We start from the raw sequence: 26688 nt of genomic DNA on the forward strand, positions 1-26688 counted from the left end.
TCTTTTTTACTTTTGATTTCTCTCACACGCACATACGCACTTTAATTTTTTCTTTTCGCCCTTTACTTCTCTCTTGACTATTGCTAGTGAAGCAACCGCAGAACATTGTGGAAAGGTGGCTTAGTAGACTGTGGTGTGTGGGGGAAAAAAAACTTAATACTTAGGTGTAATCTTTGTTTTGCATATTTGGGATAGGGAAAAAACACAAAACAAGAATGTGATAATACACTTATGGGTGAAAAAGTTTTTTTTCTGTTTTTTGAACTGTAAGTATTGCGTTACGAAAAAAATTTTTTTTCTTCTTCCCAATTCTTACTTTGTTTCCTTTCTCTTTATTTTGTCGCTTTTTTTTTTGTTTTGTTTTCTTTTTCTTGTTTTTACAGGTGCAGGGTGTTTCAAGAAAGAAGGAAGGAAAGAAAGAAAGACCTCAGTGGCGAACGTGTAGTGTGGAATCTATAATGATCGATTTGGGAATTAACTTGAGTGACGAAGCTGTTCGTTTTATACCGTCTCCTGATAACTCACCATGTTATAGTTTTTCAGCAACAGAATCGCATCTCTTCTTTGGCCACATTAGAGGTGAAATTACTGTTTGTTGTATGAATTACCGATCTCTTTCCACGCAGGTGGTTGCTAAAGAGAAAATTTTGCAACCTAGTGATTCTAGTTTGGAGCATAGTGAAAAAATTAGTAATGATTCACGTGATTCCCTTATGGTTGATTGTATTTGCGCATGTCCATATACATCAGTGGAAGAAATATTTTTATCGGTTTTACATGGTCATCATACTTTAACATTTGTAAAATTTAACTCCTCAGATACGAAAGATGAAAAAGCAAATAGTTTGAGTATATATCGCTCAGTAGAACTTCGTCTGGCTGATGGACTTTTTCAGTATACAAATCGTGCAACAGCACATTTTTGGCTTGATAATGACACTTTTCTCGTTGGATGCCTTGATGGAACAGTATTGGCTGTATCCGCTACAGTAGAAGTCTCAGCGCATGTGTTTTTGAGGGAAGATTCACCAATTATACAAATTTCATGGGATAATGTAAACAATGTATTTGCTATTTCTTCAGTTGGTCGTAGTTTTGTTGCCATATATAATGATGGCTCTCTTAATATATCACCAATAGGGAGTAAACCAAGAGAGGAAGGTGTGTTTGGGGCTTGTGTCTGGCCTCTTAAGTGTACAGTGTATGCGGCTCGTCATAATGCACGTATTTTTGAATATAATACCACTTCTAATGTTGTTTCACGTACATATCGCATTCCTCAAGATGCAGAACTAGGCATACTTAGACCTCTTCTAATGCTATCGATGCCATTATCGTCCTTGAGAAACACATCTGTGGGTACTGAGGATAATATAAGAAATGGGGAAAATGGAGAGAAGTTGCCATTTCCCATTTTTCTTTATTCTGAAGGCCCAATTTTTCTTAGTGTATTAGTTTTAACATCTCAAGATGTTTGTCATGTAACACGACGGTTTACAGATCTTGCTGTTGTTTCTACTGTACTTCTCTCCTCATGGGCATTGGTGTTATGTTCAAATGGTTACCTTATGTGTGTTCCTTCGGGAAGTAATCTGAGGCAATCGCAACAGTGCAGTGATGATAACCCTACTAGCACGTTAGGGCATCCATCAATAGAACCAGTGAATATCTTAAAAGCAGTGGACAGTGATAATAATAATAATAATAATAATAATAATAATAATAATAATAATAATTATTATTATTATTATTATTATTATTATTATTATTATTATTATTGTTACTATTATTTCATGGGGTTTTATCTGTCATGTTTTCTTTTGCTTGTTTACATATATGGGTACAGTGATTATTTAACAAAAACAGAAATGAAAATCTTTCCTTTTTTTGTTTCTTTGCCTTTTCTTTTCGTTGTTGTTGTTGTTGTTCTTTTACTCTGTCTTGTTGTTATGTTTCTCTATTTTCTTCTCACTGAGGTATGTTGTATCCTAACATTTGTGACTGTGAAAGGACAAGGTGAAAAATAGTCCTATTTTAAACTAGCGAAAGAAAGAAGAGAGCGGAAAAGAAAGATAAAGCAAGAGAAGTTATCCACATATACATAAAAACAAAAAAGAAAAAAAATAGAGTGGAATACGCGATATGCCACCACTTACACTTGAACAGGTACTAGCGCGGTCTATGCGACTTCCACGTAAGCAGACAAAGAATGCAACTGCTCTTGCATCAAGTCACACAACGTTAGGGTCATCAACTTTTGCCCCATCCCCCACAACTGAAGTAAGACGTGATACAGGGGCTGCAAAGTTATTTAGCCTCATCGAGAAGGAAGAAGAAGCGGTTGCTGCGCAGAGACCAAAGATTCACGTATCAACTAACCTTATTCGTAATAGTCAAGACTTGCTCACCTATTTACACGCTGCGAAACGGATGCGTGCCTGGGAAGACGCTTTGCGTTCTTTTAATGAATCTACAAAGATGTTATTAATTAGGCAAAAAGATGATAATAGTGGTGTTATACTCACTCTACGTAAAGAAGGTGAGGAATCTAAAGAAGCTGCAGGTATTACCGCGAATATTGCTCACTTATCTGTACTTCTTGACACTTGTGCATCAGCAAAACAATGGCATCTTGTTGAACAGCTGGGTGAGGTTTTTCGCCAACATTCACCCCAAATACTAGTTGATGCTGTATCTTTACTAGCTAACACAAAGAAAAAGGACGTTAAAGAGGATTTATACGGCTGGAGACGTGCCCTCCATTTTTTACAGTCACGAATTCCTCCTGAGGAGCAACCTGTTGAGGCGTATAATGCTTGTATGGGCGCATGTGAACAGTCCCTTGATTGGGAAGGGGCTCTGGTTGTTATAAGGTCTATGGGCCCAAATAATCTGCAACAGCTAGATACCAAATCTACTCCCTCAGTAGAAGAGGATGGTAAGAAAGAAGTAGATGAAGCGGTTAGTGTAGAGCGGGAAAAAACGGCATTAACAATTACTGAGGCAAGAGAGGATATGGGTGAAATGTCTGTCCTGAATCCTCCTAAACCTGACGTGATAACGTACGCGACTCTTATATCTGTACTGGAACAATGTGGAAAAAATGCTTTAGCTAGTGAGGTGCTGCAGCGATTGCCACCGCTAGAGAAGGAAGAAATCACAGCAACATATGCTGCTTTAATTCATGTATGGTCTGAGCAACAATACCGGAATCATCGTCGACGTTTTTAGACACGTTTTCCTTCTTTTTTTTTGTATTCGTCTCTTCTTGTAATTATATATATTTTTTTAATTTTTTTTTCTTTTTGCGCTTCTTTCGTTAGCGTAGCTTTTATTGATACATTATATTTTTTTTTTTCCTTTAAATTTGAAGATCCATTGAATTGCTATTGGTATCCTTGTGATGTCCGGCGTTTCCTCCTTATTCATTTCCCTACTTTTTTTTTGTTTTCTCTCATAGAAGGTATTGATCCGTACAAGAGAACAAACAAAAAACAAAAAAAAACAAAAGAATTATATCAAATAAAAGTAAGACACAGGAGCTATATTGTGTGTTTGTGTTGGTGCATCTGAGAGACTTGCGTAGAATCTGATTTGCATGTCGCTACAGGCAATGAACTGGATTCAGAAGAACCTTGGCATTGATGTTACCGGGGAGTGGGCGCAACAGGTTTCTTTAAACGTTGGTGGAATTATTTTTCTCACACGACGTGCTACATTTCAATCACTTGGTGATCACCCTGTATTTGGTCCTATAGTTAACGGCACGGCAAAACGTGGCGAAGATGGTTGCTTTGTTATTGACCGTGATGGAGTGACATTTCGATATGTTTTAAATTTTCTGCGAAGTGGATCTTTACTATTACCAGAATCTTTTGATGAATGGGATCAGCTGCTCGATGATGCTAAATTTTTTCAACTGCAAAATTTGGAAAAAGCAATACTCGATAGATTTGAATACCAGAGATCTCTGTTTCGCCGTACGTTGCCACAAGCTGTTTTTGTGCATTGGCCAATTTCAACTAACAACGAAAGCAAGATTGTGATTGTACCTCAATTACCTGCTTTGGTTGTTCCTGAGGATGGACATGAGGTGAGCTACCAAGGGGAACTTCTACGTAGTATTGATGAACTTATCACTACTATGCTATCTGCATATGGCTATGTCATCCAGCACTGGAATGAAAAGGAGGGGAAGGTTTTTCTTACTCTTGATAGTGCATGAATAAAGTGCGCAGAGTTTTCTGGCTTTTCTTCTTGTATTGATATCGATTGTCTAGTACTCAATTTGAGTATTTATGATTACATTTTTTTTGTGCGAAAAGTCGACATCTGATTGATACTACTATCTTTTAGTGTCTCATCTCAAACATTTATCAGGAGTACATTTGAAAGGTAACTCTCATCTCCCTTTTCATCTCTTTCCCATACCCCCCTCCTGAAGAGAAACAAGAAACTGTGAAATTTTTCTTCTTTTTTTTTCCTTTTCTTTTCTTTCTCCTTTTTATTTTGCTTTGATGTCATTATATATATATATATATATATATATATATATATATATTACTTTTGTGAAATTTGGGAACTTTTCAAAAAGAAGATCATATTTTTATTACTTTTATCTGTGTTTTCTTCTTTCCGTACTGTTGTTGTTTGGGGCGGTAGAAAGATTGGTAAAGACACGTTTTCTTTACCCCTTTCTCATTCCCCCACACCTTTGTTTTTTTTTATACCTTCACCTTTACGGTGTTGCGTGATAGAGTGAATAAAACAAAGAGGTAGTAGTCAAAAGACGAAGGTGAGAGAGATGGTGCAACGCACTTTATTTGACTTTGTACCAAAAAAGAAAACAAGTACTGAACGCGTGGATGTTAATGGTGGAACAAAAAACGATGAACATCATACTCCACCATCACGCAAGCGTTCTTTACAAGATGTGACAGAAACGATTGCTGCCACTAAAGTACGCACTGAGCCCTGTAAGGGTTTATCTTCACTTATTCGCGACCCCTCGTGGTCTGCCTTTCTGCACCCCCTCATCACGACAGACAATTTTCATAACATAGAACGGTTCATAGAAAATGAAACATCAAGTGGAAAAGTTATTCTCCCACCTAGAGAATTAATTTTTTCAGCCTTTAATAGCACACCACTCGACAATTTAAAAGTTGTGCTATTAGGACAGGACCCGTATCACAACTTGGGTCAAGCACATGGAATGTGTTTTTCAGTACGTCCTGGTGTACGCCCTCCACCAAGTTTGGTGAATATGTACAAGGAGTTGACAACCGATATACCAGGATTTAAGACACCGTCCCACGGTTATTTGCAGCGATGGGCAGAACAAGGGGTTTTAATGCTCAATGCAACACTTACAGTTGAGGCACACAAGGCGAATTCTCATGCTAATTGCGGTTGGCAAACTTTTACAGATGGTGTTATTCGTTTGCTTTCTGAAAAACACGTAAAACCTATTGTATTTCTTCTTTGGGGAGGTTTTGCGCGAAAAAAAATTGCTTTAATAGATCAAAAACGTCACATTGTTATTGAAAATGCCCATCCTTCCCCTTTAAGTGCAACAAAATGGTGGGGATGTCGGCCTTTTTCAAAATGTAATGCGGCCTTGGAGAAATTGGGACATGAGGCTATTGACTGGAGACTACCGATGACAGTTACTGCTGCTATAAAGTGAGTTTTTTTTCTTCTTTTCAAAATGGTGTGTTCATTAATGACATACCAAAAAAAAAAAAAACATAAATAATATATTTGCTTGTTGTACATATATATATATATATATATATATATGTATATATATATTCCCTTTGGTATATAGACATTACTTATGGTTTCTTTTTCTGTTTTACACTATTCTTTCTTGTTCTTTGTTTTTTTTTTCCTTTTCTCTTTTTTTAAAAAACTTTTACTTTGCTTTTTCTTTACCTCTATACGGTTGATTGTTTTTTTTATTATTTCTACTAGGTTTAAGTGGTGACCAGGGGGCTGTGTTTCTATATTGAAAACAACTGGTGAATTGAATTGTACTCTTGAAATATGGCGTCTAATGTTGAGATTGCCAGGGAAAGTCCCCTCCTCCAAGAGGATATGATAGATGAAGAGATGGAACTAAATGCCGATTTAACACCAAGAATGGAGGATGTGGATTTTGATACGTTTCAGCGTTCCGTACTTTTACAACGTGAGAGAGGTTTACCACCACCACCACGTGCTCTACTAAAACGTATTCCAGAATCTACAGATGACTTTCTTCGTAATTTCTTTTTGCGAAATGGTATGTATAGAACAATGGAGGTATTTGAAATTGAATGGTACGAAAAATATGGTTCAAGACCTTTGATGGATGCTCCAGTTTTTGCTGATAATTACCTTGAAACTGCAACACTTCAAGATCGTATTGATGTTTTGGAGCATCAACTTCGTCAACATGCTGAGTTAACTGCAAAAGCCACAAGGTTGTATATGCAAGCAAAAAAGGAACGTGATTTTCATCGGGCTAACCACAATCGTGTGGTTCAGGAAAAAAATAGAGTTACCAAACTTCTCCAGCAGGCACAACAACAAGCTGAATATGTTAACCCAACATTAACTGAACTTCGTCAGAAATGTGAAACACTTCACAAGAGCAAGACATTATTATCAATTGAGCGTGATAAACTTGACGCTAAAGTAATAAGATTAGAGAAACAAGTAGAGAATTTAGAGGAACAATTACGATCGCGCGAAGAAAAAGATCCTCGATCTAAGACCGAAATTGCTTCTAAAAAGAAAGATGGAGTTGCAGGCAAAACTTCCGGTGTTAAATCTACTGGAAAAGGAGCAGGAACGCAGGCTGTACGTGCTGCTGAAGTTTTTTCTGATGGATTCCGTTGGCCTGCAGATGATCGAGCGCGACCTTCGCGTGGGGATTACTCTTTTTCACCACAAAGTGATCCAACCACATGGGTGTGTCAATCCTCCTTTAAGGCACATTCCATGGCTGTAACTAAAGTTGCTATGCATCCTGAAAAACCAGCTGTTGCCAGCTCTAGCGATGATGGAACTTGGCGACTCTCTGCATTACCACAAGGAGAACTCGTTATGTCTGGGGATGGACATAAAAATTGGATCTCATCTGTGGCTATGCACCCAACAGGAACTATGGTTGCCACTGGATCAGGTGATAAAACAGTAAAATTATGGGATTTCGCCACTAATGGCTGTAAATTGACATTAAGAGGACATTGTGATGGTGTATGGTGTATTGATTTTCAAGAGACAGGTCTTCTTTTGGCAAGTGGAGCACTTGATCAAACAGCTCGTATTTGGGATGTTACAACTGGAAAATGTCGTCAAACACTGAGGGGTCACGTGGATTCTGTAAATGCCGTGGTTTGGAAACCCTATACTAATATGATATGTACTGGTAGTGGTGATAAAACAGTATCACTTTGGGATAGTCGCATGAACTGCTGTTCACAAACGTTATATGGTCATCGAAATACTGTTCAATCTGTTGCAATGGTTGGCACAACAGATGATCTGGTTTCTTGTGATGCCGATGGTGTGGTTGTTCTTTGGGACACACGTCGTATGGAACAACGTCTAACAATTTCATGCGGTCCTTATCCTGCTAACAGTGTTGCTTCTGATCGTAGTGGTACCTATCTAGCCGTCGCTAGTGACGATGCCACTATAAAATTAATTGATCTTACTAACTCTGCCATGACAGATCTTTCAGGCCATGAAGACAGTGTACAGTGTGCTGTGTTTGATCCGGCGACCAACAGTTTTATTGTTAGTTGTGGAAATGATGGCAAAATAGGATACTGGTGTTGAGTTATGAAAAGTAGTTTCTGCTGAATCAATCAAAAAGTGTGGCTGCAGGCGCCAGAGACCATCGAGATGAAGGAACAAACAGAAAAAAAAGCAGAGAAAGAGATGCTGAAGCACCCGAAGTGGTATCAACGAAAGAATTCCAAGGAGGAAACCAAAAAACAAAAAAAAAGAAGAATTATGTAGAAAACAACCCACTGCATATTATTGCAAATGAAAAGGTGATGTACGTTTGGGCATGACAATGTGCCTTTGTTTATTCTGATTGCATCTTTAAAATGAAGATTTATATGAAAGGAATCAATGAATAAGAAAATAAAAATCAATGCATTTTTTATTTGTACTTTGCTCATTTTTTTCCCCCCTTCTTTTTCTTTTCTTCATTTGGGACTTATCTTTATTGAATAACATTGGTTTAGAAATTAAATCAAAAAGGGATTATTAATATTCCTTTTCTTTTTTTTTTTTTTGTAGTTTCTAACTCGACACATTATTATTTTAATAAGCCGATAATGTCTGTTGTCCGAGTTTCACTCACACACTCTTCGAGTAAGATACGTGTGCCTGAGAAACGCTATGGTCTTGCGCAAACCATTGAGAACATAAAGGCTAACATAGCCACTCACTTTGCCACACCACCAGAATTCATGCGTCTGGAGCTCATTGATGATCGCGGTGTAAAAATAGAGTCAGATATGCGGAATGACAAACAGCTGGGATATTACCAGTGTAAGGATGAATATGTTATCCACGTTGTGGACATCCAACCTACACCGCAAGTTAATAACTTTGAGGATTTATCACAAGTTGAAAAGTATGAAATAACGGAAGAAGCATACAGTAAGCGTGCCGATAATGCCAGAGCATTTCGAGAGCGTATGATTGCCCAACAACGCGCGGAGGCGGAAAAGGCTGGCATTGCAGTCCCTAAAGAGTTAAACAATGATAGTTACAAGGAGAAGGCAGAAACGATGAAAGTTGGGGATCGTTGTATGTGTCAACCAGGTGATCGTTTGGGCACCGTTCGATATGTGGGCCGCGTCTCATTATTGAAACCTGGTTATTGGATTGGCATTGAGTTTGACGAACCTGTTGGGAAAGGTGATGGTAGTGTTAAAGGCACACGTGTGTTTGAATGTCAGCCGAACTATGGCGGCTTTTTGCGTCCCGATCAGGTGGAAGTTGGTGATTATCCGCCAGAGGAATTTTGAAGTATTGTCAAAATAGAAAAAAAAAGAGGGCATATAATTATTCTGCGCTCTATTTCTTTCCTTTATATGAGGATGTATTCATTTCTTTTTTTTCTTTATATATGTCTTTATTTTCTCTCTCTCTTTGTGTACCTTGATATTTTAACTCCTCAAGGATTTTGTAATCATTTGTTTATTTCTTCTCTTTCTTCATCGTTCAATCTCTCTGTGCATACTTGGTTGTGATACGTAAGGTCGGAATTTGGAGTTCGCTGCACAAACAATGCGATTAGGCCCATCTGCTGTTAAGCGAGGAAGTGGGCCGCTCGAGGAGGATGACGACTGCACACGTGAGAACGCCGACAGTGCGGCGGAAGTGACAGACACAGATGAAGTGCATGGTGTGAGTCTCATGAGTGGTCCACACGATAGTGAGAATCAGTGGGAGTTTAGGGGATGTGATAGAGGACTTCATACGGAAGCGGTAGAAAAAGGGGGGAGTAAAGAGCCACCTAGACAAACTTCGTCATCTAATTGTGTGCAAGTATTTCAGTTAAATAAAAGTAAAGAGGAAATATTTCGGTTTCCTCGTGCTTCTTCTCCTTTGGATGGTAATTTTTATATGAAGAAATATGGAGCACGGTTGCATAAAGTAAATCGCTGTGGAGCCTCACCACTTGACGTAGATGATCCTCTTGAGGAAGAAGAAGAAGAAAATGATGATGATAATGAGGGTGTTAACCCACTTGCTTCTCCTCTGTCCTTTCCCCGGAGGGTACATGCGGTTCATACCAATAGTAAGCAAGAAACAGAGAGGGATTTTAAAGCAGATACGCCACAGACTGTAATGGTGCTGCAAAATCCACAGGTTGCAAGACGTGACTATACATCAGCTGGTCTCTCTGTTCCATGTGTTAAGGTGCAGGTGAATGTGAAGACGTATGTGCAAGTACTGTGCAATGCAGACGGACGGGATAGTATTCACCAGACTACAGATGTAGGATCACTTTACTGTAATTGGAAGTCCCCTACAGCAGACTCTGCTGTTTCTCCGCTATGACCTTCCTTTAATTCGGACTGCCCTTTAGGTGGGGTGAGCGGCTAACGGTGTAAACTTTGCTGCACCTATTTTTTTTTTTGTTTGTTGTTTCGCGCTTCTATTTGTTTTGTATTTGTTTTTTTTTATTGTGATTTCTTGACTAGAGTATTGTATTTTTTTTTTTTCTGATACTAGGATTCTTCTTTTTTTTTTGGTTTGATTTTTTTTTGTTTTTATCTGCGTTTTGTTTGTTTTCTATTCTGCTAACGCGTGTGTCTATGCCTGGAGCAAGCGACCAACACATATCAAAAGTGTATGTGTCTGTGTGAAATTACACGTTGGGAATTTCTCCAAAATAGCGAACGCGTTTTTATTTCTTTTTCTTTTGCTGTAGTTGTTCTGCCTCATATCTCTCGCTTGCTATGATCCATTAGTGGATACATTGGATGACAAGCTACTGAAGGAATAATTGGTCGTGGAATTTGTTGGTTTTTTTCTTTTCACTCGATCCAAATTTATATTGTATTTTCCATTTATTTTGATATAAGAGGAATATTGTGTCACAAATTTTTGAGCACATATGAGTCCTATGAAGTGTTTCTGACTTGAACAGTGCAATAGCACAGAATCGTCGTTTTTTTTTATTTCAGAAATTAAAATGGTAATGAAACAGAAGAAGCGAAAGGAAAAGAAGAAAAAAAAGTAGATATTTAATTAAAAACAAAATAGAAAGCTGATACCTTTCTATAGTATGCTCGGTATGATTGATCGTTGCTTTCTTTGCAATGGTTAAACTCTATCTAATTCATTAAAAAGAATTTAACACAGTTTGTTTGTTTTTTCCTTGATGTTTCCAATACTTTTCCTTTTTTTATGTTGTGATCCTGCAATACTGTTTTATTTTTTATTTTATTTCTATTCTTTTAGTTGCCTTCATTTCGTAAGCGGATACACCACGTTGTTCGCACGGAGGGGAAACCTCCAAAAAGCATAAACTAGTAGAAGTAATAGAAAAAAAAAAGAAAGGAGTAAATAAGATTTTTAGGAGATAAAAGCACTAGCAAGAAAAAAAAACATTCTTAAACCCATAGTTTAAAAAAAGAAAAGAAAAATGTTTTTTGAGAAAAAGGGTGCTACCCCGCTTCAATTTTTTCTGAAGGCTGTCTATGCATTACGTCTCATTGATTATCTTATCTGTGTTGCGCTCGGTATCGGTGGGTGGCTTATTGGCCGATATGTACATCCGTACTGCAGACCCTTCTCCTGGGATGATCCCTCTATCGGATACCCCTACGGTGGCGCAGGTACTTTTCCCGGATGGACGTTAGCAGCGATTGCCATTCTTCCATGCGTTGTCTATGTTGTGCTTGAGCTTATTCGCGCGTTACGTATAAAGAACGAGATATTCGAGTCCTCTGTATTGGAAGAATATTGTAATAGTAACGACAGTCACGCAGATAGAGCGGGTTCAGCAGATGGTACAGGAAGACGACCGATAAACGCTGGATCCCGCGAGAATGGATGTACTGACGCAGAGAAAACTGCAGTGATGGAAACTGTTAAGCATAAACGGTGGTATATAGCTCTAGAAATAGCAAATCATTGGATTCTTGCACAAGTGTTTTCTGTTACATTATGTATTTTTGTTATCGATACTACGAAACTATACGCCGGACGCTTGCGTCCTGATTTTATTGCAAGATTGAGAAAAGAAGGTTATAGCCCATCTTCAAAAGATGTAGATTGGTGTAGTTTGGCGCGTGAAGGAAGACTTTCATTCCCATCTGGTCACAGTGGAATATCTTTTGCATCTATTGTTCCATTGGTTATCTACCTTTTAGGCATATTTCTTGCGTTGAACGGTCGATCACTTTGGCGCGGAGTAGTAAGCCTCATTCCACTCATTCTTCCTATAACTGTTGCTGTGTCGCGTACACGTGATAACCGTCATCATTTCTCTGATATATTGGCAGGAAGTGTGATTGGGACGTGTTGTGCCATTTTTGCAGTGATGTGCCTTTTTACTTTCTCTGATCGAAAGGGCATTCCTTTGCCAAGTAGGCTGCAGTATAGTTTCAAGAAAGAATCTTGGATCCCTGGAGGGGGAATAATAGTCTAACCACAAAGTTGGATAGAATGTGAATAATAAACTCGTTCCATGTCTATAATATTAAGGATAGTGATAAAGGGGAAAAAAAGTGCAAAATTTGAAGGATAAGCCAAACCAAAATTATCTTCCAAGGGTGGGGGTAGCGTTTTAAAAGATGCACTCATTAATAAAATGAATAACTACGCATTTTTTTTGTTTCGTCATTACCAGACGTTTTGGGTGATGGAAATTCATCCTGTATTTACTGTGATACTTTAAATTGAAGTATGTAATCATAAAAACAACATGGAGAAAATACAAATTGTTTTTTGCTTCTTTCTTTCTATCTATCTGTGTTTATTAGAAAGGGTAGGACATGAACTATTTTGTGGAGTACTTGCCTTTTGGTCTGCGGATACTTTGGTGTTTTCCTCTTATTACTGATTTTCTTCATGAGTAGTGGTTTGGGTGGGAGAGTATATGTGTATTGTTTGTTATAGGAGTAAAAGTGAACGTCTTTGATTCTGTTTCTTCTTATTCTTCTTCTTATTATTTTTCTTTGCTCTTTACATGATTTCGTGTTTTTTTCCTTTTTTTATTCTGTATGTATCTTAGAAATACGAAAGAGACAACAAAGAGGAAAAAAAAATGATGTACATTGTGTGGGAGTGGCGACTCCTTGATTACGCTACTTGCATAGTCCTGGGTCTTATTGGGTGGCTGGTGGGCTCATTTGTCTGGCCACATTGCCGTCAATTTACCTTTGACGACACAAGCATCCGGTATGAGATGCAAGCAAAGGAGACTTTTCCCACTTACTCTGTCATTATTGCCATTATACTTGTTCTTTTCATATACGCTGCTGGAGAGTATTACACGTGGAGAAAACACAGTAGACGCATCATGCTGCGTCACCTCAATGCCTGGATATTGGTACAGGCCTTCAGTATCTGCCTTGAGTTTTGCATTGTGAATCTCACCAAGTTGTATGCCGGAAGACTTCGACCGGACTTTCTTCAGCAGATGGCCGAGGAGGGCATCACCCTCGCCACGATTGGAGGCTTCACGGAAACGCAAGTCTGCCACGCGGCACGTGAGGGGCGATTGTCGTTTCCGTCCGGCCACAGCGGCTCGGCCTTCTCGGGGTTTGTGCCCCTCTCGCTGTATCTTCTCGGCCTCACGCGGGCACTGCGGGGCGGCGCCTTCTACCGCGCCATCCTCGCCGTGCTGCCGATGTGTTTTCCCATCATCACCGCAATCTCCCGCACCCGCGATAACGATCACCACTTCGCAGATATCGTGGCAGGCTCAGTTATTGGCTCCGCATGTGGTATTTTCGCCGTTGCCTTGTCATTTGTACCAACTCGATCGGGGAGGTGGACACTTCGAGAATCGCTATCTGCAGATGAAAGACAATCGAACTCTCCAGGAGGTGATACAGAACAAGAAACGGAACTGGTCGACAATTTACCACCAAACTGCGCCAGAAATGCGGATCTTCCAGTTTAAGGATATCTACTCGCCTAAATGTTACTTAAAGGACTGCTATGTGATACTATGTATATAGATATAATTATATATCTATTTGTAAGCAAATCTCCATGGAGTTATGTGCTTTTTTATCTTGTTGCCTCTCTGCAAGAGGTTGAGGCATAAAAAGTTTTTGTTTTAACAAAAAGAAAAAACTAAATGTATTTTGTTTTTTTTTTAATATTCTTATATTCTTAACTTCTATTTGTCTTGCACGGGAGTATCTGTTTCCCTTTTTTTTTTTTAGGTCTTTTGCTTTCTGCTTTGTCCACTTTGGAAACACGGCTGTTCCTGTGCTTTGAATCATTATTGAAGAAATAACACCATTTTGCTCATTTTTTATTTTATTGTGCATGTAACACATCCCGTTCTGGTAGCATGTTGCCAATAATGCAAAAAAAAAAAAAACAATACGATGATTTTTCGTCTTTTTATTTCTTTTTTTTTCTTTTTTTTTCTCCTCGCTTCGCTTCCTTTCGTTAGGTTTTTTTTCTTCTATGGCTTAGGGAAAAGAAAAAAACAAGAAAATACAACAATAAAAAGAATAAACAACCTATATACAGTAACACAATAAGAGTTTAGGTTAACAATGTTACACTCTTCAAGAGGTGTGCCATCTGTTCTATCTCTTGTATTTGTACCGTCTATTGTCGTTGCTAGTCGCTCCTTTGTGCAGGGTGGCCCGACACCTCCAAAGCTGCAGGAGGGCATTGAACCCATGAAGAAACTCTGTTCGCATCGTGCTGAAATGGATGCACGGTTTGCCGAGGAGCAACGCGCAGAGCGTGAGTTCTACGCACGTACACCCCACATCCCCGCACCACTACCGCAGAACAGTCATGAAAAGGGCAAGTATGGTATGCGACGACGCATTAAGGTGCAACGTGATGATAATACTATAGATCTCCATGCATTAAATGAAGCAGTAGAGACTGGCAACCATGCCATGCGCAAAGGGTAAAAAACGAAAAAAATAGGCACCGTGAAGGTTTATTTATTTATTACTTCTCCTTTTAACGAAAAAATAAAAGGACTTCTTCGTTTTTATTTTATTTTATTTTTGGTGGCACATTCTATCAATGCCTCTTTTTCAATTCCTCTTGCGTCATTCTTCCATTTCTTTATTTTCATTCACCACACCCCTTTTCTGAGTAATTAGGAGTTAGTAGATCATAACTATTTGATATTTTCCTCCTTCCTTTTTCTTTTCTTTTGCCCTGTCTCTGACGACTACCCTTCTCGTTCTCCCACCACATATGAGCACTTTTGCACATAGAGCTATATATATATATATATATATATATATATATATATATAAACACATACATAAAGTTAGATAAACAGATACATACGTATTAATGCTTCGGCGGACTGGGAGGCGGCTCGGGGGCGGTGGCGGCGAGTTGTTTCCAACGTCTAAAGAAGCCTCACATCTCTCACCCACGTGGTTGTTGGCACGTCACCCGCCGTCTGCTCCCGGCAAGGGGCGGTGTTTTGTCGATATCACGCAGCCGGCGGTGTGCTCGAAGTGGCAGTTAACGCGGCCGGAAGTACACAGCGTGGAGGTTGTTGGCATGGACGAAGCGCTTCCACACAATACGGTTTCCACACGGCCCTCAAAGAAAGAGGTGGAGGAAACAATATCCAGTCTGCGAAGTGCACTTAGTCAAAAACCACCATCGGGTCTTAATAGTATAGCAATGAATAATATAATGGCGAAGCAGGAGTCTGAAGCTCGCATGAAGACAAGAGATTATGCGGAGCACAAACGCCCGGCGAAGGTACGACCAGGGTGGGAACGAAAAATAGATGTTGTAGAAGTCTCAGAGTGGATGTACGCACGCATTAACGGTCATCGTAAACTTGTGAATGACAATGCTAAAGGATATGAAAAGGAATATATGATGTGGGAGAAAAAGCCGGATCTACCAGCAGTGAAAAAGTAGTTTAGTAGTTTGAAAAGTATTCAGGTAGTTTATATTTGTAGTTGAAACATATATATATATATATATATATATATATATATATATATATATATTAGTACAAGAACAACAACAAAAAATTATTTTCCGTTATTGATTCTACCGATATTTGCACAGATAAAAAATCTTCGTCGTAGTAACGAGGTATACCTATTTGTATACGTATGTGTAGTATTTAAGACCACCATGATATTATTTTATTTGTATCTCTGTCTGTGAAGTATGTAGTGTGTGTGGTGAGATTTAGGGGAATCAACTATAGGATTGGTTGTAGTGAAGGGGTTTGCATATTCTTATGATATATATATATATATATATAGCAAAAAAAAAAGAATATAAGGTATGGTAGTGGGGACATGTATCCTTGCAAAGGATTTTTTTTGGCAGTTTTGCAGTCTTTTGAGCTGTTGAGCTGGTGAAGCAGAAGAAACCGAAAGGAATTTATTTATTTTTTTCCAACTCTTGTGTTTTTTTTTAATTTTATTAATCGCTATCTGTATGCGTTCACGTGTATGGATCACAACTATAGTGGAGAAATAGAGATAGGGTTCGTATATTTGCCACAGATAGTATCACGTGCATAAATATAAGGGCATAAAGATTACTGAGGAAAAAAAATCAAAAGAGGGAATAAGGCCGGAAGAAAAATCTCTGAAGATTTACGACTGTAGACAGAGTCGAGAGAGGTTCAGGAGGTTTCACAGTGTACTAAGTAAAGATTTTTTTTATTTCTCTGTGTGTCTGTTTCGTAAATACATAGTAATCCAAGTGGGCAACAAGGTGTTAGTTTGTCTGCTTCTTTCTTTCTGTGCACGTGTGTTCATAAATGTCTGGTACACGATGGGCATCACCGGTATTTATTAGTCTTTTTGTTCTGGTGCTACAGAACAGTATGTTGGTTATCATGACACGATATTCCCGTACTAACGTGCCACCTGAGATGAGGTACCATACTTCTACACTTATACTTAATCAGGAAATAATTAAAATGCTTTTCTGTATTATTATATTTACACTGGAAAATCGATTTTCTCGGTCTACTCTCGAGGTTCGGGGGACCGGGGTAGTAACACCTGGGACTCTAACCCTTTTATGGCGACTTGTATTTCAAAAAGAGACGTTAAAAATGTTAGTACCTGCAGCCCTTTTTACGCTACAAAACTATCTTATTTTTGTTGGACTTGCAAATCTTGATGCAATGTCTTTTCAGGTGTGGTCACAGACAAAGTTGCTTTCTGCCGCCGTCTTCTCTGTTCTCATGCTTGGACGTCATCTCTCCATGATGCAGTGGATGTCGCTCTTTGTGTTAACGCTGGGGGTTCTGCTCACACAACAGCAGCCGGAGAGTAGTGCCATGTTGAAGGGACCGGCACGTTCCCCGCAGAAGCCGCTGCTCGGCGTCGGGGCTTGTGTGCTCTCGGGCCTCTCGTCGAGTTACGCCGGCGTTTATTTTGAAAAAGTCGTCAAGACAACGGCGCCGTCGCTGGCGGTGCGGAATATTCATCTCTCGCTCTTTGGAATTCCCTTCGCCGCTCTTTCGCTGATTGTTCTCGACATTCTCCCGCGCCGACGGGGTCCCACCGCGGTGGAGTTCTACTACTGGCGCGGCTACAATCAGTGGCTCACCATCGCCCTTGTTGCCGTACACGCATTCGGCGGCCTCCTCGTCGCCGTCGTTGTAAAGTACGCAGACAATCTTGTGAAGGGATTTGCCACAGGTGTGGCCGTTATTGTTAGCGGTGGACTTTCATTTCTTATTTGGGGACATGTACCATCCTCGTCCTTTTTAACCGGGTGTGCGCTAATCACATTTGCTACAGTGATGTATCACAAGTTTGACGAACGTTCACAGTCGCGCTGATATACCATAAATTATACTTTACAAGATATGAGGAAGCGAAAAAGAAAAAAAAAGAAATTAGAGGAAGGAAATGCAAAGGAGGAAAAATAAAAGAAAAGCGTCATCTATCAGCTATATTTGCAACGATGGAAAATTTTACTATTCTGAGCAAAGTAGATCGGTAATGAGGAGGAAAAGGAGAGAAAAGGTACTCTAATGGCGGTTTGACTTGGGATGTTGAAGTGATGGTTCAAGCGCAAGAGTGGGTGCTTGTGTATTTGGTTTCTTTAATAATGATGATAAATAAAAATTTGGAACTTTCATTAGCGTGGATTGTCTATTTTTTTTTTTTTTCTTTGCTTATTTTATTTTGTCATTCAGTGCCAGAGTATTTTTTTTTTGTTTGTTTCTTCTTTTGACCTTATATATATATCTAGAAAAGGAAAGAGCAAGGTAGGTGGTCCTACTTGTGTAGGACTCATGAGCGTTGCTCCCATAGATCGTAGAAGCGAGTTACGACGTCGTCTTCGTAGTGTTTTACACACAATAGATGAGTCACTCTCATTGAACGGGCGCGGCATGCATCTCAAGCCTCTTTCTAGAACTAGAAGTGAGAGTCCACGATCAAAGTACTCCTCAAGTCTTGTTCCATGTGTCTCGGCATGGGCGGAACTCTGCACAGAGCAACGTCGAGAGGAACTACACACACAACGTGAAGAAGCGGAGCAACTGCTTCGAACCTTAAAACTTGCACAAGAACGACGAAAACTACAAAGACACATAACCACAGAGATAAACACCTCTTCTTCTTCGGTAGTATTGACAGTTCCTTCATTTTTGGGTGAGACTGAGGTAAAAGAACAAACTGAAAAAACGGGATTATTGTCAACGCGGCAAACACCACCAAAATCATCACCACCATTAACACCGCCGATATCTGCTATACATGATGTAAAAAGGGAGCATGAGGAAAAAAGTACTGGTGAATTGGTGGTGTCTGATGGAAGTGTATTACAAGTAGCGATTGTTGAAGAAGAGGCACGACGACGTCTTTCGGAGCGGCGACAAGCAGAAGAAGAGTCATTGGCAAAGCTGCGTGCATTGCGTCGTAAAGTAATGAAACAACGTCAAGAAGCTTTGGCTCAAGCGGAGGCACAAATAGAACAGGCTGAGTCTGAGCGTATCGCTAAAGTAATGCAATTAGAACAAGACGTTCGTCGCTCTGTGGCGGAGGAACAAGAGCGTTGTAGAATTACTGAAGTAGAACTTCGTGCGATGGAAGTTCACGCGAATGCACTCGCTACCATTCGTTCTCAAACAGGAATTGCACTACCATCTTGTGTTTTACCTGTTCGTCCTCCTCCTCCAGTTCCTGTTCCTGTTCCTCTTCCTCAAACGGATACTGCTCCTTTTCCTTCTAATTATGGTTCTTCTTGTTCGTGTTTATCCCCTGACACTGCTCAAGACTACAATTATCATGATTCTTCTGGCGTAAAGACGGTTACAGCTGTTGGACCCAATGGCGTTGGTTTATTGTCTTCAGAGCGTGAGTGTAGTAAAGTGATGACGGCCATTCACTCAACACCGCAGAGAGACATTACAACAAGTTCGGCAGGTAGATTAGCGGAGGCGCATCAGTCTTCTTCTCATACACCTCATAACTCGGGAAAGGAGATATATGGTGAAATTAGTCCAAGCCGATTGTTTATATCTCCCAAGAGAGACTTAGAAGAAGAAGTTCCATTAGAATCGCCACAACGTTTATCCTCATCATCTACAATTAATATAACATCATCATCATCTGTATTATCTGCGACGTTGGTCCCTGAGAAGGAAGACACACCTCACCATAGTTTATCATCTACTACTAAACCTCCGGTACGAAAGCTAATATCTCCTACTCTTAGTCCACATAATTCCTCTAAAAATAATACCTCAGAATTACTAATATCCATGTCTGGGGCATTTGAGACACTACAGGGACGTGGTATTGTTGCGTATGCTCTTACTTCTGAAGTGAATGTGATTCCAGTACTTCTGCGCCTATCGGCTGATTCGCGGGAATTACTTCTTCACATAGGACGTCTAAAAAGAGATATCAATCCTTCTAAACCATCTACCAAAAGTTTGGTTAAGGGGTCGAAGCAAGTAACATTTTCTCTGGCTCAGCAGAAGGAACAAAATGAAGATCATGAAGATGAGACGGGATGTAGTATGCGGCGTATAGAAGAAATACACCACTTTGCTCTTACACATGGTTATCTTCTTTATCCTTTTGGGAGTATAGGTGCTGATTCATCAGGGGAAATTTGTGGCATTTTATGTGGTTCTATTGCACGACGTTTGTTAAGGAAACTCTCTTGTACATTCTTTGCCCGACTGGGAGGATCTTCCTATCGTGTTTTTCTAGTTTCTTTCCCCACTTCAAATCACGCAAAAGGAGACTCTACTCATTCATCTCGAGTAATTAATCCTAATGCATCTACACTTTTAGTTCTTCAGTTTCGTAACCGTCAAGATTGGGCTGCATTCCTTATGTCAGCTGGAGAAGCGACGAGATCATTAAATGGTGGTGTTTCCCTAACCTATGGACGGGCGTTGTGGATATTAGCAGCGAATCTATGGCAACGTCGACGAAGTTGTACGCACTCTTCATTATCACCAACAAGAGGAGACTCAATAGAGACAAAATCACAAAAATCAAGAATGACATGTGTAAAACATTTTAGGATGGTTCCGCAGTCGTTACTATCATTTTCTTCTAATCCAAGGACGGGATCTGCACATTCTCAGCATGTCGTCTTTGAAAATCATAAAGAATATGAAAGAGTGGGAATGCCTACTCGACGCTTTGTTATTCCTGCCCAACTTAGCAACAGTAGTATAATGAAGAAGAACAATGTTACAAATAGAATTAGTAATGATGTCGTTGCACCGCATTTAGAGCGGGGTCGGCGATTTGGTCTGCGTACAACCACTAATAATATTTCAACCTCTTCTCGACCCACAAACACTCCAGCTACCCTTATGAGGCACAACTACTAAAATAGATTTTCTACATTATTTAGAGTCTCTAGTTGTTTTTGTGTTGGTGTTTTTTTGTTTGCTTTTTTACTTTTTGTGTATAATATTTTATTTCTCTGCTATTTTCCTTTATATAGGGAAAAAATAAATGTAAAGTTCCTCTTGTCGTAATACTTTTTTTTTTTTTGATCCCTTACTATGCTCACTCTCATTAGAGCCCTGTTTTTTTCTTTATTTCTTATTTGGTTTTGTTTTGTTTTTTTCTTCGGCTGAAGAGTGTGGTTCTGGTGGTACTAATAGTAGGAGAGAATTGACGATAGGAACACTAAAGAAGAGGAATAAGGAGAAACAACAACAACGAAAACGGAAACAGTATTAATGAAAGAGAAACAAACGGAACAAATAAGACAATATGAAAGAAATTAAGAGAAATAAATGAAAGGGAGTAGGGTTCACTCCAGCAGTAAACGCCACTCGTACTTGCATTTATTACCTCTTGTACATGTTTTTTTTTTTAAAAGAGAACACCGACTCACTGTTGAGTTTTCTTTGTTAGTTTTGTCACACATTTCTATAACTACCGTCTAATTCTTTTTTTTCTTATAGTGAACGCAATTGTTTTTTGGGTTTTTATTTTCGTTGTTTGAGAAACTCTCCTCTACTGTTTGCACCTGTTTTGAATCGTTGATTTATTATAAACATTATTTGATTTCTCGGTTCTTTGCGAACATCTCTTTCTCTTCAATTATGGGTGGTGTTGTGGTGGGGGTGGGGGAAAGGCAGAGAGATCCTGCGCATTAGTGGCCGTAGGACAAGAGTGAAAAGAAACAGAGTGTGAGAAATAATTAACAAAGAACCGATACTAATAACAAAAAAAAAAAACAACAAAAAAAACAGATAAAAAAAAAAAACACACACACACACATAGACACTATGGAGGAGATTGGTATCGAGAGGCTCACAGAGCTCGCTACAGCAGTGTTAACTTCTCCAGATAAAGCCACACGTGAAGAGGCCTCTCGCAAACTCCGTTTTATGAGCTGTTATGATTACTGGGACTTTGTAAAGGCACTACTTCCGATGTGTGAAAATAATTACTTGCGGTTTATTGTCTGCAAAGCTATTCATTTTATTGTTAGTAATGAGCTTGGACCACAGGAACGCCGAGAGATGCAGGTTTATGTCTTGGATTACTTGACTTCAATGAATGAACGCGGTGAAGAACTTCCAACGTACGTTAGAAACGAATTATACTCTATCTACGTTTCTATTGTGTACATCAATTGGAGGCTTACTGTAATATCAATGGAGGATCATTCCAAAGGGCTTGGAAAACGTATTATAGATGAGTTGTCATCTCGTCTTCCTACAATTCAGGTATTAGAATGTGTACTAGAGGTACTAACTTATTTTTCTAAACAAGAGTCAAAAGGCTCTCTAGAGCATGTACGTACAGCATGTGCACGGGATATTCTTCCATATCTATTTCAGTTTGGTGTAATGAATATTGCTCAATACGGACGTCTGGCACTTGAAGTAAGTTGTACAGCTTTGGAAACTGCTCAAGTAATGATAGTAGAACCTATTATTACTGTAAGACTTACAACCGATGATAGTATTTATTTAGATGATGCTTCTGTATGGTTTCCAGCATTACCTTTTGCAATGCAGGAGTGTGCTACTGCTGTTTTGGCACTTCCTATGACAGAATTGACTACTTATTATGGACGTTTTTTACGCATGGGATCTACTCTTTTGTGTGTTGATCAAGAGTGGTTTCAAGTACGAAATACATTAAGTACATTATTTCTTGAACTTTCTGGAAAGTTACTTGAACTTTATCTTTCATCTGGAGTTACTTATATGTTACAGTTAGGCTGTGAATTATTAATTAATTTATTTGAACGTGATGAAGGGGTTGTAACAGCGTATATATTCAATCGACCAGAGCTTGTTAGTCGATGGGCAGAAGCGGCATGGGGAGTATTAGATAGATGGAAAGATGATGAAGAAGAATTACGACAAGAACTTATGCGTATGTTTTTTCTTTTTGGTGATCGAGTTATTCCTCGTGTTGTAGGATCTGAAAGAGATGATATTCGTGCATCACCCATTACAGCAGATGTACTACGAGTGGCACACTGTTACTTTGACACAGTTGTAGCCAAAGCACATCTCACAGAAGATTCTAATGAAATGCGTAGTGATGTAGGTGTTATGCTGCATAATGAGAAAACACTACTTCCAGTTGCAGAGATGTTATTCTGGGAACGTCTTGACCTTTATCCCACTATTTTAGAACGTCTGATGAACACTATTAAACAATATGAAGCCTGTATTCGTGCTCGTGAGATAAGTGACACGACAGGATTAGGAGATGTCTTGTTATCACTTGCCGTTGATGTTGACTCTCTTATTCCTGCAATTCGTGTGTCGGATGTACCTCTTTTTCTTATGCATGTTTGTCTTTCAAGACTTTCGGTTATTATTTCGATAGTGGCTATTTCTATGCTTAATGAAAGAAGACGTTCTAGTGATGATTTAATTGGTATTATTGCCCAATTTGCACAAAGTCTACTCTCAACAGATGATGCATTGACTAGTGCCTTTCTTGAAGATCTCTCACTTGCAGATGTTGCAGATAGTGAGGCTCAAGATATTAATGGTGTTAATGGCCATAACGGCAATACCAATAATAATAGTAATAATAATAATGATAATAATAATAATAACAACAACAACAACAACAGTGGTGGTGTACAGTGCTACCCAGCTGGAGGAGAAAAGAAGGTTCATTTGGGAATGTTAAGAGCTCTTTTCTTTTTTTGTGGTTGTGTTTATGAGTCTCAGTCAGGTGAAAGTAGGTGTTTTTATGAAATTATGATAAATCTTCTTCGGTACGTTTATTTATACCACAGTGATAAACCTTGTCTTGCGACAGATGCGAATAATTTACTTGGAAAAGTACTTGGACAAGTTGTACGTGGATGTTTTCTGACATCTGATAAAATGACATCTATTTTGCTAGCGGTAAAAGATGAGCAAATTGAGTTATTACGTGCTTCAAGTGATGAACTTACTGCAGATGCGGGGAAAGCTCGTTCTGGTTTTCTTTCTGCTTTAACATTTTTTGTTGAATCTCGTTATTATGCTGGATTTTCCACATTGGATCTTCTTCAGTGCATTATTGCTCGTGCCTTAGAACATGATCGTTTATTTTCAGATCCAATTCTACAGTTACGTGATCTTCTTGCTATAGCAGATGGTATACATCAACCGGAAGGTTTTTTTTGGATGCTAGAAGCTGTAATTGAGGAAAGTGATAAAGTAAGGGAACTATTAAAAGTTATTCCTTCTACAGTACCTTTGGTACTTCGATTATGTGCTAAAATGTGCAACTTAGCATCACTTCTTTTACGGGAAGATCATAATTGTGAGATGCGTTGGAATTTGGTTGGATTTTGCGTCGTCGCTATTGCTGGTATAGGTAATTCAGAGAATCTTACAAGTTTATGGGAAACAGATTTAATTAATATAGGTACTATGGATGCCGCGAATGAGATGGTATTATATGATGTTGCTGATATTGTTTATAACTTGATTAACTCTCGATGGTGTAATTTGGGTGTTATGTTGATGTACACTGAAGACTTTCTTGATGTGTTTAAAGTGTTTGTGTCTCTATTTCTGTCGACTTCGGTGGAACTCTTAATGTCTCGAAAAATGTATAGAGAACGGATTTTTCATGCCCTTATGAAGGCCTTTCTTTCAACAGATATTCTTGATGAGCGGTTACGAAAACTTTTAGATACACATGGGATGTGGCAACCTTTGTTGAGTCATTTAACAAAATGTTTGCACTATACATTCCTTATATATATACTAGCCGCTATTGATACAGCTTTTATGTGTATGGAAAGGTCTGTCGTGATGTCTAGTCTTTCTGTGAGTGATGAAGTGATTGGTGATGTATTTCAGGAGGTAGCGATTTTCATCGCTGTAAGCGCATATATGGAACCAAAAGAGTCAGAACTCTGTTTTAATGTACTGATAAAGTGTTTTCAATGGACGCCAACTGTTTGCAGTGCGAGGATGGAGAGTTTACTGGATTTTTGTTCCGCGTACCATCGTGTGCGTCTGCGCCATATCTTTACACTTTTACGCTCTGGTAAGGCAGATGCGCTTATGTCGTATGTTGCTGTATTTGGAAGAGGCTCAAAGGTTCACACCCTCTCCGCATGGTGATGATGTGTTAATAGACACTTTCTAGGGTGTATATATGGTTTGTTGTTGATGATGATGTTGTTGTTTTTATACCTTCTAGGAAATACGATAGACTGTTCTTTCAGTTTATTCTGATTTAAAAGAAAAAAAAAGTGTGGTCCTTTGACTCTTGAAGAAGATGAACGGAAGCACAAACAGCCACGAAAAAAAAAAGAAGAGAAAAATTGAAAGCAAAAAAAAACGAGAAAAAAAAGGCTAACTGAGCTCATTTCTACTATTGTTCGTTTGTATTTATTCTTCTTATTTATACTTTTCTGCACCTGTTTTGAACTATACATATTCTCATTCCATCCTTTTCTCTCCTTGTCTCTTTTCTCTTTATAAATTTCTTTTATTTTTTTTTTTGATTTTTTCTTTTGTTTCGTTTCCTCTCCTTTTTTTTTCCTTTACTTTGTTTTCATTTACTGTAGCGACTAGTGGGTTCCCTATCGTGGAACTCTCGTCCTCGCAGTAATCCGCATCCCTCGATGCCGCCTGGGGAGCGACGGGGGCGTGTGGGCCCCATTCGCTTTCGCACGTTTCTCCGCAACACTGTGCTGGATGTGATGCGGAGCCGTGGCTGGCTTGAGACGGACAGTGATCTTGGCTGGGACTTCTTCTGGGCGGATGTGGGGTGGATCCGCGAGGTGTACGACCACGTGCGGCTGGACGACACGCAGCGTGTCAACCACTTCCGCAATCACTTTGAGTTGACGCGGAAGGATTTGATGGTGAAGAACTTGAAGCGGATGCGCAAGACGTTGGAGCGGGAGGGGCGGGTGGAGGAGGCGGTGGGGTTCGACTTTTTCCCCGCCACCTTCTCCCTCCCGCAGGACTACGGTCTCTTCGAGATGGAGTTCCGCCGCCAGCCCAACGCCATTTGGATCATGAAGCCCCCGGCAAAGGCGCAGGGGAAGGGCATCTTTCTCTTCTCGAAGATCTCGCAGATCGCGGAGTGGCGGAAGGACTACAAACAACGCCAGGGAGGGGCGGTGGGGGATAAGTCCAGCGGGGCGGCATACGGCAGTGAACAGGTGGAGCCCTATTTGGCACAGCGGTATATTGATAACCCACACCTTGTGGGGGGGAAGAAGTATGATCTGCGTGTTTACGTGCTCGTCACTGGGTACAGTCCACTTGTTGTGTGGTTGCACCGTACCGGATTCGCACGATTTTGTCACCAACGTTTTTCACTAAAAGATATTGAAAATACATTTATTCACGTTACAAATGTAGCCGTACAAAAGACAAATCCAAAGTACACACCTTCTTCAGGATGTAAGTACGGTTTACGTAACCTTAGACAGTATATAACTGCTTCAAGAGGAGTAGAATCTGCACAGAAACTCTTTGATGATATTCAAAATATGATTCTACATTCATTACATGCAGTACAAAAAATCATTGTTCAAGACAAACACAGTTTTGAACTATACGGTTACGATATTATGATTGATAATGACTTGCATCCGTGGCTTATTGAAACGAATGCTTCTCCCTCACTCTCTGCAGAAACTCCTGCAGATTACCATCTTAAGTTTAACGTTTTGGAAGACATGTTCAATGTTGTTGATTTAGAGAAGCGGCGAACAGGTGAAGAAGTACGCGTTGGTGGATTCGATTTAATTTGGAAAAATGGACCGGTGGGTCCCTCACGTCGTAGTGATGTAAAGGGAGGAGGTGGATCAACCCAGTCTTTTCTTGGATGTGCGAATGAGTTTGAAATTCCTATCACACATATGCGAATGCCACCACGTTTGCAGCAAATTGACAGTAGTGAACGTCTTCTTACGTGAGACGAAGAAGAAGAGGTAAAATGAAGAAAGAAAAAAAAAAGTACGAGAGAAAAACACAAAAAGAGATAACACTGTGTAAGTGAGTCAACACAATCATGCTATCGATTT

General features: G+C 39.5%; 15 protein-coding genes across 16 annotated transcripts; all 15 read left to right on the forward strand.

The window, feature by feature from the left end:
* Positions 1 to 458: 458 nt before the first annotated feature.
* Positions 459 to 2043, forward strand: LSM04_003369 (uncharacterized protein; the record flags this gene model as incomplete). 2 transcript variants are annotated; one of them, XM_067337076.1, is made up of 2 exons in its annotated part: positions 459 to 1679; positions 2011 to 2043. In XM_067337076.1, 2 exons carry the CDS (start codon positions 459 to 461, stop codon positions 2041 to 2043), a joined length of 1254 nt encoding a protein of 417 aa, XP_067189715.1. The 2 variants fall into 2 exon arrangements, with proteins under 2 accessions (XP_067189715.1, XP_067189714.1); XM_067337075.1 differs by having other exon boundaries at positions 459 to 1661.
* A 99-nt stretch (positions 2044 to 2142) lies between these two features.
* Positions 2143 to 3231, forward strand: LSM04_001501 (Pentatricopeptide repeat; the record flags this gene model as incomplete). Its single annotated transcript, XM_067337077.1, has 1 exon — positions 2143 to 3231. The coding sequence occupies one exon, from the start codon at positions 2143 to 2145 to the stop codon at positions 3229 to 3231; it is 1089 nt and encodes a 362-aa protein (XP_067189625.1).
* A 367-nt stretch (positions 3232 to 3598) lies between these two features.
* Positions 3599 to 4225, forward strand: LSM04_009308 (Potassium channel tetramerization-type BTB domain; the record flags this gene model as incomplete). The annotated part of the gene is made up of 1 exon (XM_067337078.1): positions 3599 to 4225. The coding sequence occupies one exon, from the start codon at positions 3599 to 3601 to the stop codon at positions 4223 to 4225; it is 627 nt and encodes a 208-aa protein (XP_067189994.1).
* Positions 4226 to 4804: 579 nt separating this feature from the next.
* LSM04_003685 (Uracil-DNA glycosylase-like) lies at positions 4805 to 5689 on the forward strand (the record flags this gene model as incomplete). The annotated part of the gene is made up of 1 exon (XM_067337079.1): positions 4805 to 5689. One exon carries the CDS (start codon positions 4805 to 4807, stop codon positions 5687 to 5689), a length of 885 nt encoding a protein of 294 aa, XP_067189736.1.
* A 359-nt stretch (positions 5690 to 6048) lies between these two features.
* LSM04_008512 (WD40 repeat) lies at positions 6049 to 7830 on the forward strand (the record flags this gene model as incomplete). Its single annotated transcript, XM_067337080.1, has 1 exon — positions 6049 to 7830. One exon carries the CDS (start codon positions 6049 to 6051, stop codon positions 7828 to 7830), a length of 1782 nt encoding a protein of 593 aa, XP_067189964.1.
* Positions 7831 to 8339: 509 nt separating this feature from the next.
* On the forward strand, positions 8340 to 9038 carry LSM04_002072 (CAP Gly-rich domain; the record flags this gene model as incomplete). Its single annotated transcript, XM_067337082.1, has 1 exon — positions 8340 to 9038. The coding sequence occupies one exon, from the start codon at positions 8340 to 8342 to the stop codon at positions 9036 to 9038; it is 699 nt and encodes a 232-aa protein (XP_067189649.1).
* A 262-nt stretch (positions 9039 to 9300) lies between these two features.
* On the forward strand, positions 9301 to 10077 carry LSM04_004829 (uncharacterized protein; the record flags this gene model as incomplete). Its single annotated transcript, XM_067337083.1, has 1 exon — positions 9301 to 10077. The coding sequence occupies one exon, from the start codon at positions 9301 to 9303 to the stop codon at positions 10075 to 10077; it is 777 nt and encodes a 258-aa protein (XP_067189792.1).
* A 1090-nt stretch (positions 10078 to 11167) lies between these two features.
* On the forward strand, positions 11168 to 12175 carry LSM04_000032 (Phosphatidic acid phosphatase type 2/haloperoxidase; the record flags this gene model as incomplete). Its single annotated transcript, XM_067337084.1, has 1 exon — positions 11168 to 12175. The coding sequence occupies one exon, from the start codon at positions 11168 to 11170 to the stop codon at positions 12173 to 12175; it is 1008 nt and encodes a 335-aa protein (XP_067189556.1).
* A 618-nt stretch (positions 12176 to 12793) lies between these two features.
* On the forward strand, positions 12794 to 13654 carry LSM04_001513 (Phosphatidic acid phosphatase type 2/haloperoxidase; the record flags this gene model as incomplete). Its single annotated transcript, XM_067337085.1, has 1 exon — positions 12794 to 13654. The coding sequence occupies one exon, from the start codon at positions 12794 to 12796 to the stop codon at positions 13652 to 13654; it is 861 nt and encodes a 286-aa protein (XP_067189628.1).
* Positions 13655 to 14264: 610 nt separating this feature from the next.
* Positions 14265 to 14636, forward strand: LSM04_003808 (uncharacterized protein; the record flags this gene model as incomplete). Its single annotated transcript, XM_067337086.1, has 1 exon — positions 14265 to 14636. The coding sequence occupies one exon, from the start codon at positions 14265 to 14267 to the stop codon at positions 14634 to 14636; it is 372 nt and encodes a 123-aa protein (XP_067189747.1).
* Positions 14637 to 15033: 397 nt separating this feature from the next.
* Positions 15034 to 15621, forward strand: LSM04_000203 (uncharacterized protein; the record flags this gene model as incomplete). Its single annotated transcript, XM_067337087.1, has 1 exon — positions 15034 to 15621. One exon carries the CDS (start codon positions 15034 to 15036, stop codon positions 15619 to 15621), a length of 588 nt encoding a protein of 195 aa, XP_067189562.1.
* An 862-nt stretch (positions 15622 to 16483) lies between these two features.
* On the forward strand, positions 16484 to 17518 carry LSM04_005369 (Nucleotide-sugar transporter; the record flags this gene model as incomplete). The annotated part of the gene is made up of 1 exon (XM_067337088.1): positions 16484 to 17518. The coding sequence occupies one exon, from the start codon at positions 16484 to 16486 to the stop codon at positions 17516 to 17518; it is 1035 nt and encodes a 344-aa protein (XP_067189820.1).
* A 459-nt stretch (positions 17519 to 17977) lies between these two features.
* LSM04_002985 (uncharacterized protein) lies at positions 17978 to 20542 on the forward strand (the record flags this gene model as incomplete). The annotated part of the gene is made up of 1 exon (XM_067337089.1): positions 17978 to 20542. One exon carries the CDS (start codon positions 17978 to 17980, stop codon positions 20540 to 20542), a length of 2565 nt encoding a protein of 854 aa, XP_067189698.1.
* A 912-nt stretch (positions 20543 to 21454) lies between these two features.
* On the forward strand, positions 21455 to 24766 carry LSM04_007303 (uncharacterized protein; the record flags this gene model as incomplete). Its single annotated transcript, XM_067337090.1, has 1 exon — positions 21455 to 24766. One exon carries the CDS (start codon positions 21455 to 21457, stop codon positions 24764 to 24766), a length of 3312 nt encoding a protein of 1103 aa, XP_067189904.1.
* Positions 24767 to 25272: 506 nt separating this feature from the next.
* Positions 25273 to 26580, forward strand: LSM04_002544 (Tubulin-tyrosine ligase/Tubulin polyglutamylase; the record flags this gene model as incomplete). The annotated part of the gene is made up of 1 exon (XM_067337091.1): positions 25273 to 26580. One exon carries the CDS (start codon positions 25273 to 25275, stop codon positions 26578 to 26580), a length of 1308 nt encoding a protein of 435 aa, XP_067189676.1.
* Between the last annotated feature and the right edge of the window lie 108 nt (positions 26581 to 26688).

Source organism: Trypanosoma melophagium, assembly GCF_022059095.1.
Source record: "Trypanosoma melophagium isolate St. Kilda chromosome Unknown ctg3segment0, whole genome shotgun sequence".
Lineage (NCBI taxonomy): Eukaryota > Euglenozoa > Kinetoplastea > Trypanosomatida > Trypanosomatidae > Trypanosoma > Trypanosoma melophagium.